The sequence below is a fragment of the Candidozyma pseudohaemuli genome (genome assembly GCF_003013735.1).
Source record: "Candidozyma pseudohaemuli strain B12108 chromosome Unknown scaffold00001, whole genome shotgun sequence".
Classification (NCBI taxonomy): domain Eukaryota; kingdom Fungi; phylum Ascomycota; class Pichiomycetes; order Serinales; family Metschnikowiaceae; genus Candidozyma; species Candidozyma pseudohaemuli.
In genome coordinates, this window is record NW_020194435.1 from 2476820 (window position 1) to 2489327 (window position 12508).

General features: G+C 47.4%; 5 protein-coding genes across 5 annotated transcripts; all 5 read right to left on the bottom strand.

Annotated features, from left to right (window-relative positions):
- Positions 1 to 8: 8 nt before the first annotated feature.
- C7M61_001125 (uncharacterized protein) lies at positions 9 to 2435 on the bottom strand (the record flags this gene model as incomplete). Its single annotated transcript, XM_024856542.1, has 1 exon — positions 9 to 2435. The coding sequence occupies one exon, from the start codon at positions 2433 to 2435 to the stop codon at positions 9 to 11; it is 2427 nt and encodes an 808-aa protein (XP_024716141.1).
- A 640-nt stretch (positions 2436 to 3075) lies between these two features.
- On the bottom strand, positions 3076 to 4650 carry C7M61_001126 (uncharacterized protein; the record flags this gene model as incomplete). Its single annotated transcript, XM_024856543.1, has 1 exon — positions 3076 to 4650. The coding sequence occupies one exon, from the start codon at positions 4648 to 4650 to the stop codon at positions 3076 to 3078; it is 1575 nt and encodes a 524-aa protein (XP_024716142.1).
- Positions 4651 to 5542: 892 nt separating this feature from the next.
- Positions 5543 to 5890, bottom strand: C7M61_001127 (uncharacterized protein; the record flags this gene model as incomplete). Its single annotated transcript, XM_024856544.1, has 1 exon — positions 5543 to 5890. One exon carries the CDS (start codon positions 5888 to 5890, stop codon positions 5543 to 5545), a length of 348 nt encoding a protein of 115 aa, XP_024716143.1.
- Positions 5891 to 6288: 398 nt separating this feature from the next.
- Positions 6289 to 7053, bottom strand: ATO7 (Ato7p; the record flags this gene model as incomplete). The annotated part of the gene is made up of 1 exon (XM_024856545.1): positions 6289 to 7053. The coding sequence occupies one exon, from the start codon at positions 7051 to 7053 to the stop codon at positions 6289 to 6291; it is 765 nt and encodes a 254-aa protein (XP_024716144.1).
- An 827-nt stretch (positions 7054 to 7880) lies between these two features.
- C7M61_001129 (putative acid anhydride hydrolase) lies at positions 7881 to 12077 on the bottom strand (the record flags this gene model as incomplete). The annotated part of the gene is made up of 1 exon (XM_024856546.1): positions 7881 to 12077. One exon carries the CDS (start codon positions 12075 to 12077, stop codon positions 7881 to 7883), a length of 4197 nt encoding a protein of 1398 aa, XP_024716145.1.
- Positions 12078 to 12508: the final 431 nt, after the last annotated feature.

Consider the following 12508-nt stretch of genomic DNA (forward strand, 5'->3'; position numbering starts at 1 on the left):
CTCCAACTCTATTGATTCCCGACGTTGCCTCTGGCAGTGTTACTTCCTCTCTTACCCTGAGGATTGTTGTTGTATCTTCTTCCACCTTGATGACTATTGAAGTTGCCTTGATGTCCTTGCATTGCAACATTGCCGGCGTAGGGACTGCCGCTACCCATCATGACATTTTCACCGACAGGACTATGAGAACCAACAAACCCCGGCATCATGAAGCCTCCAGGGGCCATGAATTGAGGATCGGGAGGTGGATACATCATCTGACCAGGAGGGACACCACCTTGCATTTGATACATCATTGCCATCTGTTGCTGCTGGAATTGAGCAGCCATGTTAGGATGCTGACCTTGCATAGGTGATACTGGGAATTTTGGATTGGGCGTTCCAGGGAATGCATGGGGTGCCATTTGAGGACTTGCATTTGGCATTCCCATCATTGGCGATGCCATGAACGGCATTCCGACGGGAGGTACTAGCATAGCAGGAGACTTTCCTTCAGGTGCAGCTTGCTTCTTGATGTACTCTTTGTAGTTCTCTTCTATCGTCGAGTCCCATGTTGGAGGCGTCTGGAACGCTTTTTCAAAAACAATAGGCGTGGACTTATCTTCGTGGTTTCTCTGTGCCGTGTTGAACAAGTTGAACATCTTCTTGAACTTCTCGACTTTATCTTTTTGACTTTTCTCAGTAGGAACTTTATCTTGACTTCCAAAGAATTCGACAGCGGAAACCTTATGGTGTCTTTTACCACTACTGGAAGGATTGCTGTTGTGAGTCCTCTGGTTATGAATGCGAGGAGATGGATTCTGGGGAGAGCCAAAGTATGCTTTTGGAGGGTTTGGGGAAGCATTTGACAGCTTCTGAGCCGCAGGAGTGAAAGACGGAGTGAATGCTGCCGCCTTAGGATTCAACTTGAAGCGATTGCCCTCCTTCCTTGGCTCTGCATGACTCTTCTTTGGTGAATCCTGGCGCTTGAGGATTTCATCCTGCTTCATCTTGTCCTTTGCTAGTATAGGCAAAAGATCGTTTGGCATCTTATGGGGAACCTTGAAGTTAGCACTGAATTCACGCAAAGCGTTGATTTCGCTTTGAGCGTTCAAGCGGAACAGCTCGTTTGTTGGCATAGGTGGTTTGGGTGGTATAGAAGTTGGCTTGGAGGGAACCTCACTCTCTGGCGCGGTCCCAGATACATCAGCCTTCTCTTGAGTGGGTTTGCGGGCTCCAGAACTCGATACAATGGCAGGATCATTATGATAGTGTGCACCGCGTTGCCCAGAGGCACTCGATTTAGTCGCAAGCTCCTGCGACGAAGGGCTTGCGTTCATGCTGTTTCTCAAGGCGGCCATGAGTTCATTACCCCTAGTGTCCGCTTGCTCTCTTTGCACACCAGAATACTTGTCCTCCTCATCCAATCCACTGTCATCAACAAGAACTCCTCTTTCCTCAAGAACGTGCTTGTCCGTTGTGGACTGTCCCTCAATTTCTTTTGCGAGCCGCTGAGCACGCTCCAATCTCTCATTGTAGTCCTTCGAGCTTTTGTTGATCTTGGTGGTGTACAAATGCTCGTCATAGGTAGACTCAACGCCAAACTTCTCTTCATTGACCTTGAACTGATCCCAAACACCAGTACTGCTAGTGGTATCCTCCAATGACACTGCGAGAGAATCATCGTCAGGAGTCCAGCGTTGCAACTCTCTCTCCCTCACTTGAAACGAAGAAGAGATGTCCTTATCTGTGCGAAACTCTGATCTCTTTGGGGGCTTGTAAACCTCTGGCTGCGGAGGAGTTGAGGACTGAGGAACAGATGGAGATGCTGGCTTTGGCTCTTGTGCAGCTTGGGGAGAAGGAGCGATCAGATCCTTTGGCTTCTTGGCCTGAGTGTCAGACTTCTTGGCTGGCTCTGGCACATTTGGCTTCTCGGGAACCTTCTCCGTGGACTTCTCAGCGGGTTTCTCAGTGGGTTTCTCAGAATCCTCCTCCTTAGAAGGCGCGGCGGTATCGGCCCTGGGAGCGGTATTGACTTCAATATCGATCAAATCCTTAGCTTGGATAATCAACTTTTCTGGTAAGGAAGCGTCAGCGTTTGATTTTTCATCGAGCACAGCTTTAGAAACCAATGTTGGCTTGAACAAGGCGACCGAAAGAGCATTTGAGCTCAGGGGGTCAACGTCAGCCACCTGCAACAATCCCTGGTAACGAGCGCCTGAGGATACTGTTGCAATAGTGGTTTTACCCAAAGACTTCGCAAGAACATCCATCAATCTGTTGTTTGCAGCATTGTGATCATTCTGCAGGGACAGTTGACTGTGTGAATCCCTAGAATTGCCATTGTAGCGGGAATTGGAGCGACGATGACCATTTTGGAAGGCACCAGGAGAAGAAGTGTTTTGATTGGGGCCTGCGCCACCAGTTTTGTTCTGGCGAGTGTTTTGACCCTTCATGAAGTGGAAAGTTTTGATCTCCCTTAAATCAATGATTCAGCTATGCAGAAGCGGAAAGACGAAAAGACTTCCTTTGCTTCAAAATGCCGATAAAGTGTAAAATGTACCGTCTTTGGGAAAGCAAAGACGCACGAGCAGCTCAAATGGGAGGCCCTAGGTGAGACACAGTGGCCAACCGAGCTTGAAGAAGTAAAAAAATATCTCAAAAACTTCTGCAGCCAAGGCAAGGAACACTAAGTGCTCGAATCCACTAAATAGCCTTGAGCTTGAAGGTACTAGCCAAAGTCCGAGAAATGGGCAAGGTATAGATTACTGGTGACCGAGTGAGGCCTTGGTGTTTATCTCGCTCGTTTTTGGGCCACACACGCCTGTCATTACGATCACCAGAGAAGAAGGATACGGAGGAGACGGAATAGTTAGAAAAATGCAATTGCGAAGAGCATACTCGTATTCACGTAAATATGGCCAATTTTGCGGTTTCCACTCGAAAGTGGCATTTGTGGTGACGACGGAAGTGCGTGAGTCGCAGTAGTAGGCTGATGCGGCAGAAGCGTCCTGTGCCTCCTAGATTGCCAGCGAGACCTGTGCTGTGCAGCCTAAGCGGTTTTCTCGCGTGCAGCATTTCCGTCTCGATCCTGCCTCAGCAACAGAAACCGTGGATGCCAATGCCAATTTGGACATCGTCCACGGCGTAATTCCAGTAAAATAAAACAAAGTCTTTGACGAAGTCAAGGTCTTGCGTGGAATAGGGGTCAAGTTCCATATCCACAATGTCCTGAATCGCTAGTTCCAAGGTTATCTTGCGATCCAAGGGCGCTTCTAACAGTAGGCTGCTTCTGCGCTCTTGGCCATTTTCTTCTAGAGTCTCTGTCACGATTTCATCAATAAGTAGGAACCATTTTTTTGCAAGGCTGTGGAATTGGCCCACAATATGTGTTAGATCTGTAAACTGCTGCTTGACAGTCTTATCAGCCAGGGGATCTTCCTCGATCGTTTCAAGGTACTGCTCCGTGGCACTTCTGTTGGTGGTTCCAGCAGAGGCAAACCACGCAAAAGCCAGCCAGAGGTATTCTCTCCAAGACATTGGAGTAGTGGCATGGCGTCTCCACCATTGTGGCTCGAAGGGGGCCAAAGTGTCTTCGGCGCTACCAATCCTGAGTGCCGAGAGGAAAGATGTAGATGTCCTAATTGAGGACAGATCGTCGTTGTTAGAAGCTCCATTAACCAGTGGAAGCTTTTTGAAAAGTTTGAGGAATTTGGTGTAGTCATTGAAAGTGGCCTTTTGCGGTGAATCATCTGCTGCAACCTCACACAGATCGAGATCGGAGGTCGGCATCAAAACAGCAAGATCATATAGGTTTTTCTGTAGCTTCAAAATCTCGTCACTTGTAGACCCTAGAAACCCAGGTTGTCCTAGTGCCAGAGAATCAAGATCTGGAAGACCAATTGTATAGAGGGCTTTGGAAAACAGCTTCTCCCCGAAATTACCTATGACGTCTTGTGGAATTGCTGAAATCACCGTGATCAAATAGACTAATGCACCCACTGTGGCGTAGTCTCTGTTGTTCCCTTCATGCAATAAATCTCCACTTTGAGATGAATGGTTGATGATAAGGATTCGCTTACGCAACAATGCCGCTTTGAAGATGGGGAAAATTAGTGGCCCCACAGCTGAAAGAATAGTAGGAAGCTTGAAAAGCGGATGGTGTTCAATCGGGTTTGTTGGAGTCTTTCTCACGTCCAAATGGCCGCTTCCGGTCACCTTGTTGTACAATTCCTCCAATAACTCTGTCTTTTCATCCTTCAAAAATGCTAAAAGCGTTTCGTCAATGGCATCGAGGTGCTCCCAGCCAATATTGCCGCAATTGTTGGGCTGCCACTGGTTCTTCAAAGGTTCCATGAAGACACCTAGGGAGTACATTTTTATTTTGCTTCTGTCGTTATCCGAGCCCAGATTTTGGTTGAGCTGTCTGAAGCGAGAGAGACCATAGTATTTGGTTGCCTTATGCTCCTGGCAAAGGTAGACTGTGTTTTCCTCATATGAGTGGATGCCTGATGGAAACGCCTTATACTCCAATCCTTGAAGGGAGAAATCGTTCGACGACTTGGACCATGCTAATTCGTAACCTTGTCTCTTATCAAACTTGACAAGAAAGACACAAACGGCCTTTGGGGTGGAATACCCAGCTGCCGTGGTGGATGAGGACATGGACATGAAGGTAGTACTTGTCTATCACTTTCGCGGGGTTTATACACTTACTACTTACGAAGCAAGTGCACATCAAAAAGCGAGTGATGGGTGCCGTTGAAGATATTGATACATTAAAATATTGAAACGAGTCACTTCGATCATTGGGCAAGAATTTCAACTTTTTAAGGCCCGTTACAGGGCCAACATGCACGGGGGAGCGTGATAGGGTGATTCACCGTACCAGCCCATATTTATGAACGATTCACATGGATTCCCTCAATGGGCCACTCGGAAATCATTCGTTCAAAAGAAGAACTTACTGTACTAAAGTACTGTGGCTTCTACGTCATCTTGATCCAACGCATATATGGCGCGCCGAATAAACCATATACTCCACTTACTTGCTGATATCAATAGGATAACGTCAAGCAAACTTGTGGATCAAGCAAGGATGAATCCCAAGGTGAGACTGCTATTCAAGCAGCTTCTATATATGGGCAAGGACTATCCAATTGAGTCAGGAGGTTACTCGAAATTTAGCAACAGTCTCAAGGGAGCCTTCCGCAAGACTCCAGTCAATTCAGAAGAGGATCTCACTCAAGCTCTAAAGAAGGGCGAGTATATCATTAAGGGTATGTCAATTAAAGAAAATTGTATCAATTGTTTACTAACGGCAGAGCTCGAGGCACTCTACTTTCTACGGAGATACAGACATCTTAAAAGAAGATACTACAACGACTAGATGCCGCATGTTATCAGACATTAGTGCTTTTATTGTAGTCTCAAATGCTAAATATCAAAGTCTCAGCAGGTCTACTGCCGACTCTTCCTGTCATGGTGATAGCAACCCCACGCTGTGATATCCCAGTGGAGCACTCTGTAGCTCCAATGAAGAAGGCGACTCGCCAACTTGGGCTCAGGCCCTTATTCTCAAAATAAAGTTCACCACCACGGCAACTAGAAGGAAAATGCACAACATGGTAGGCCCGAAACGGTCATCGTAAGGCCCAGAACCTCTCATACGGATAGCCTTGGCTCTCCAGTGGTAGGTAACCAAGGCGTAAACCATGGTCAACATGGCAATGAATGTGAACAAGCCAGCAGACACACGACCGATCTGGTCACCAAAGTTCAATAAACCGACACCAAGGGAGCCCAAGATGACGGTGAAGTTGAGCCACGACAAGAAAGTACGCTCATTGGCAAAGAAGACCTTTGGCTCCACACGTGCAAGCAAGGCTATTCTTTTGTTGGACGAGGACATATGGGGTGTTGTAGTTGGTGATGAGAGGTGGAGGTATCGAAGATATTAATCGCATTAGCATTCCTCATGCACTACGCACGTGGGGTCACAATGCAGAGAAGGTGTCACCATTTCAATACTAGCAGCCAAAGGCAGTTGGTGAAGACGGCGATGATTCAAAATTTTTGGTAGAATTTCAATTGCAGTGCATGAAAAAGTTGGGCGTGGCAAGGCGGGCTACGGTTCATGCGGTCGGAGTCAGATGGATCGACTTGGTTGTTAATGGAATGAGAATTGGTAGGCGGGGCAGACTACAAGGCGGGATAAGATACATTTCTCGTTGCATAAATATAGCTGTGGTGACTCCAACTTCGGAAACACCCGGGATTAAGATAAATAATTAAGGTTTTTTTGGAAACCTAACTTCTGGTCAAGGGAAGCACCTTGACACCAAAGTAGGAGTTTTGTGGGTTGGCCACACCGCCAAAGGCATTGTAGAAGGCAATGAAGGCAGTAATGACACCGCAGACACCGCCAGCACGGGTGACGCCAACTTTCAAAGTAAAGTCACCAATAGTTAACAAAATGAAGGTGATGGTCAACATGAAGAACAAGGACAGGAAGGCAAGCGTGGACTTGAGGGTGCATAAGAACAACATGAATGTGAATAGAGTCCAGCCCAATAAGAAGAAGCCCACAGCCAGGTGCATTTGCTCCGTGCCTTCGTAGGCAGCAGCGACACCGAAAGCTGGGACCTGGATAGCAGCGTAAGACAACCAGAAGGCACCGTAACTGGTGAGAGCGCACAAGGCAAAAGTGTTTCCGACAAAGCCTTCCCAGATACCTGCGCAGAATTGGGCAAAGCCGCCGTAAAAGCATGCCAATCCGACAACCACGTTAGGGACTTCGATACCCATGGCTTGTGCGTTGTACATGGAAAGACAGAAAGTAGTCAAGGCGAACCCGCAAAGCCCCAAGGGGGAGGGGTTCGCAAACTGGTGTTTTGGATAAGGAGTCAAACCGGGATTCAAGGTGCCGCCAAAGGCTTGCATCAACTCGTGGCGGTAGAAGCGGTTTTTGCCAATAGTGACGAATTCGTTGCCGTCGCCCAGAGTGTGGATTTTGCCCACGGGAGTCTCGAGGGAAGTGGTCTCTTTATACGAGTGCAGACTTTGAGAAGACATGATTGAATTTTTCCCGATCTAAAGTGGTGTAAGTGGTGGTGAACTGCTGATGCTGCGATGGGGTGATGATAGCCTTGGCAGAAGAAAAAAAGCGACGTGAACAGGCAGTTACGTGAAGTGGGCAATCGATGTTGCAGTTGCAGTGGTTGTAAAAATATATGAGGTCTCTGTAATCACCAGGCGATGGCTCCATTTAAGTACAGCGGGTGAGGCTTTCTCGTGTGGTGCTGCACCGCAGGCTCGGCGAGTGCCAAAAGCTTTCTTGCAGCCATCGGAGCCCTGTGGGGAACCAAGTGATTCCGCAGCCCCACCGGGATTCCAAAAGGATTTTCTTCGTATATTGTTGGCTTTTCAGGAGATTATGAGCCTCACGGGCGGGTTGGAGTTAATTTTTTTTTTTGGGAGGGCAGCTCAGCCTTGCAAAACGTCCACCAAATATTTTTGGATGCCCAGGCGAAAAAACCCACACCGGACTTTCCAGTGGGAAGTGGCCAGTCGCAGCATCGACCGAAACGGTGAGCCGCACCGGCTTTCTCTGCTCCACGGTGGTAACCACCATTTTTTTCTTATGATCCTCTGTTGGGAAAAGGTCGGCTTTGCTGGAATCATCCCTTTCTCCATTCCCTCACTAGGTGCTTGCTTGGGTCGGCCCCACTCGGCATCGGACTTTTTCGCGCCAACCCGGCCCCCACTGCTGCTGCGTTGCCGCCCCCACCTCTGGCAACCCTCACCAGTTTCTTATTCACCCTCACCTGTCACCCTCACCACACCCTCACCACACCCTCACAACCCTCACGATTGGCCCCACCGGTATTGTCTGCTTATTGTTACACCACCCGCACGAACTCGACTTTGAGGTTTTTGTACCGCTTTTTCGACTTGCCAAGCAGGCTCCGCCGGAACACCCTCTTGTATGTCCAAGCCACTTTTTGGAACCACCGCTCCTCGCCATATTTCATAAGCACGTAGTTCAATGCCGCATACACCACAACCCGTAGGTATGCGGTGCCCAGCATGTTGGTCAACTGCATCAAGCGCCCTCCCCACGAATCCTCTTCAATCGTGAAAAGGAACAACAGGAGGCTTAGTGCCGCAACGAGGTTGGCTAAAAACGGCCGGTTCTTGTACACCAGCTCCCGGTATGGAGGCCCCGAGCTGAGTACCATGGAGTTGAGAATGTACTGGAAATTCGTAAACAAGAAAAGCACAGTGTTGTCGGACGACTTGACGTTTTCGTCGTCGTTGGAAGGCACGGGCTTCACGTACCATGGCTCTTTTTTGACGGAACGCCAGATGCTGACTTGGAAAATGAAGATCACCGCAATGTGACAAATGAGCGGCATCAACACTTTTGGACTCACCAAATTTGCCGTAGGTTTGCGTACGGAAAGACGTTCAAATGGCTTCGACCACGACATGAAAATCGCCAATGGCAAAATCAAAAACAAGTCAATGTATAAGAACTGGAAATCGCCCAAGTTCGTGCCCATCTTGTACAAGATCGACACGGTGATGAACTGAATGGCTGAATACAACGACATGTACTTGAAACAAGCAAAGCTTGTCACCAACGACGACCGACCTTCTTTGATCACATCTGGCACGCATGAAATTTCAAACACTCTCGATGTGAATGGAGCTGCCACGGAAGCCTCGGCTTCACTCAATGAAATTCCAACATCGGCCGCCTTAAGAGCTCCGCAGTCGTTGGCACCATCACCGCAGAATCCAACAGTATAGTCGATCTTCTTAAGCTGTTCCACCAACTCGTGCTTTTCGTCAGGCGACATACGGGCAAAAATATCACACTTCATCAAGATGTTCTCCTTCAACCGGTCATTCTGCAATTCCACCAAGACGTAACGGAAAATGTCACCTGTGAGTGCAAGCACGTACTCATGAACATCGTCTCTGATGTCGGTGCTGATGCGTTGCAAAGTAACAGGGTCGAGCTTGTGAGAGGAGTCGTGGATATCTTCCCAGATAAGTCCGGTCGACCCAGTGCTTTCAAATTCCTCGTCGCTGGCGATTCTTGCAACATATACTTGCGATACAGATGGATCAATAAGCTCACACTCACGTCCCACGCTGACTGCGGTTAAGACATTGTCACCAGTGCACATGATGGTTCTAATAGATGCTTCCTTCAACTCGTTCAAGGTGGTCTTAGTCGTTGGTTTCAACTTGTTCTCGAAGATAATGAAGCCGCCGAATTCGAGGTTGGACTCAGCGTCCTCCCTGGTGATGCTCAGGTAATCTTCGTTCTTGCCCAACACCTTGTGAGCACATGCAATAACTCTCAAACCACTATGAGTGTATCCGTGGAGTAAATCCTCGTAATCAGCTGGAATTGTGGTGGGATCACAGATATCAAACATCACTTCTGGAGCACCTTTGACGAAGACCTGCTGGGCGTTGTTCTTTTCCACCACGACCGACATTCTTCTGAGAGCGGCAATGAACTCGAACTCCTTGAGAATTTTGTATCCGAACGATTCAGAGCCAGCACTCTCATACACAACTGGCACTGAGCTTCCCTCAAACTCTTCGGTGTAACCCCAATTGGTGAACTCAAACATCTTCATGTCAAGAGGATCTCCAATAAGTTCATTGTCGATAAGACGAAGCGAGTGACAAGAGGCCATACAGCCAAGTAGAAAGTGGCCACTTTGAACATCATATTGTGTCGATTGCTTTCCTCTCTCAACAAGTGTGCCCACATTGTCGATAATTTCCTCGAAAATGATCTCCTTTCTGCCCTCGGCGTTCTTCGTGGGATGAACGCCCAACACGTCCAACCCGTCCTCGGTAAGTGTTCCTGTTTTATCGAAACAAACCACATCAAGCTTTCCACCAATATTGACTCTGGTTGGGGCAGTGCAGTAGATCAGTTTGCTTTTGAGACGGTTGATTGCAAATGTCGTGCCGATTGTCAAGGTAGCAGGAAGGGCAGGAGGCACGACAATGGTGATGATGTCGAGTGCTCTCAAAATCATGATACGTTTCGAAAGACCCAATTGGATGAAATTATACGTGGAGTAGATGAACCCGATACATGCAATCAATGTCATGAAACCAATGTACTTGAATGCATCCTCGTATAATTTGAAGCCAGTTGGTTTAGGGAACAACATAGATCTAACAAGAGAACCTTTGGTAGTGTTGAAGCCGGTTTTCAAGGCCATACCAAGAGCAGGCTCATCGTTCAGGGATTTTGTCTTGAGAAGCTTAGTTCCACTGTAGAGATATGATCTTGCCAAAACCGAGTGGGTGAAGCTTTCCACCAAATATTGTACTGTTTCAGACGATGCAACCGACTTGGTAACCGGCACACTCTCGCCGGTAAGCATGGATTCGTTGACCACACATTCACCGTTGATGAGAAGAGCGTCGCACGGAAGGAAGGTCAAGGAAGGGTCAACCTCGAAGACATCTCCAGGTACTAAATCATTTGAGTCGATTTTATTCCAGAAGCCGTTTCTCCAAACTCTCACTTCACAAGAGAACTGACTGATTTGTTGGAGACGGCTGATGGTTGCTTTTGTTTCAATCAAAGAGTTGATGATCGAAACAAACGAGATGATGAAAATGCAAGAAGCGTAGTAAAAGTATTCATCTGCACACCATAAAATGATGGAGAAGACCTGAAAAACGTAAAAAGGGTGAAGAACTTCATCGAGAAGCAACTGTCCAATAGTTTTCTCTTGGATTTGAATACTGTTATCTCCAAAAATTTCGGTCCTTTGTTCGTAAAGCTGCTGGGAACAACCTTCACGTAAATTCTTGATGTTGAGCCAATGAATGTCGTACCAAGTGGAATTGGTCTTGAAAATATCGTCCACTGGGTTGTAAAAGAACTTAATATAACGGTATTCGAACGAAAGAACGAAAGGTATGACAGGGTTGGCCTCCTTGCTGACTTCGGCAATATCATGTTCCTCTTCATCTCCAGATGACTGATTCACAGTCAAGAAATGTGAGAGACGCTCATTGAGACGCATCTTGGAAACTTCAACGATAGTAAGCTCACCAAACTCATTTTCTATAACACACCAGTCGGCTTTACCAAGAGGACGCTGGTTGCCAAGGAGGTTGATTCTATAGCGAGGGAACCAGCGGAGTAAAAGGAAGCCGATACCAAAGGTGAAGATACAGATGAAGTAGTATATCACTTGCTTCCACCAGCAGTCGACGTAACCCGCGATACCAATGACAATGTCCTCTTCTGCAAGATAGTAACGCTGGTATTTTGCTCTAGGATTGAACTCTTCGAAGTATGCCTGAGTCTCGGCATCCAGGTGCTCCGAAATCAGCTCATCCATAGAACGGCTTCGTCCACTAGAAGCAGAGCTTCTGCGGCGATAACGATCTTCAATGAAGGAGCCATAACTGCTATCGTTATCAGACTCATGATGTGGACGCTGTTCTGGTGATCTAGGTCTTCTCTCACCATCCCCAAAAGCCTGTGAGGCGCCAGCTTGGTCGAAAAAGTGAGTGGACAATGCAGAGCGACGTGATCTAGAAAACAGCGGTCTCTTGGAGCCTGCTTCACTTTCATCATCTTCGGGATATTTATCCACAGAGTACTCCCAATTGGTGTTGTAGTCGATTGGATCATCAGGGTTCTCAAGGGTAGATCCTCCTGGAGCAGACTCAATTTGGTCAGGCGAAAAGAATCTAAAATTGGCGCCTTGAGTGTCTGTAGAGTCTGCTGTAAACACAGAAGACACTGAACGCAAGTCTGTGTCTGTAGACTGCCGCATCTGATCACGACCTGCTAGCAAAGGTGAGGTCTCTCTCAGCACATCTGGAGCCAAAGAAGCACGACGACCTCCAAAGCGATGCGGAAAGTGCATCGACGAAATTGACGATGGAATGTTTTCACTGGTGGCACCAGAGAACATCTCATGGTTGTTCTCCTCTAGCAAGGCTGAGGATTCCGTGGACAGTACACTGCCCTGACGGGACCTCCTTCTTCCAAACGAGGGACGCCTGCGGCTAGAGCTGAACGAGTCCCTTGTCATAAGTAATTTTTGGCTGCACTTTGTGAGTAGATGGAGTTCTGCACTAATAGCAATGGAAACTTTTCACTGATAAGCGAGACAGGCTATAGTACACAGTATCGGACGGCTGGCAGAGAACGCCGAATTAATGTGGGGGAGATTGCAATAAAAAATGAATTTACATATATAAAGTCGAGAGGTGCTGGGGTTCGATATAAATTGGCTTTTGTATGTGTTGTTGGTCGTTTGGAGTTTTCAAGTGTAGAGTTATTGTAAGCAAATAGGTGTGGTAATTCCGCTTATGGTTTTGAAGCTCCCAAATAAACAAAAATCCGAAATCCAGTCCAAAGCCTTGAAAGCTAATACCATGAAAAATTGTTCATCATGTTAAACTGAGATATGTTGATTTAAGCATGATTTGCATTCTCTTGAGACCTTCGTGTATTGACTGC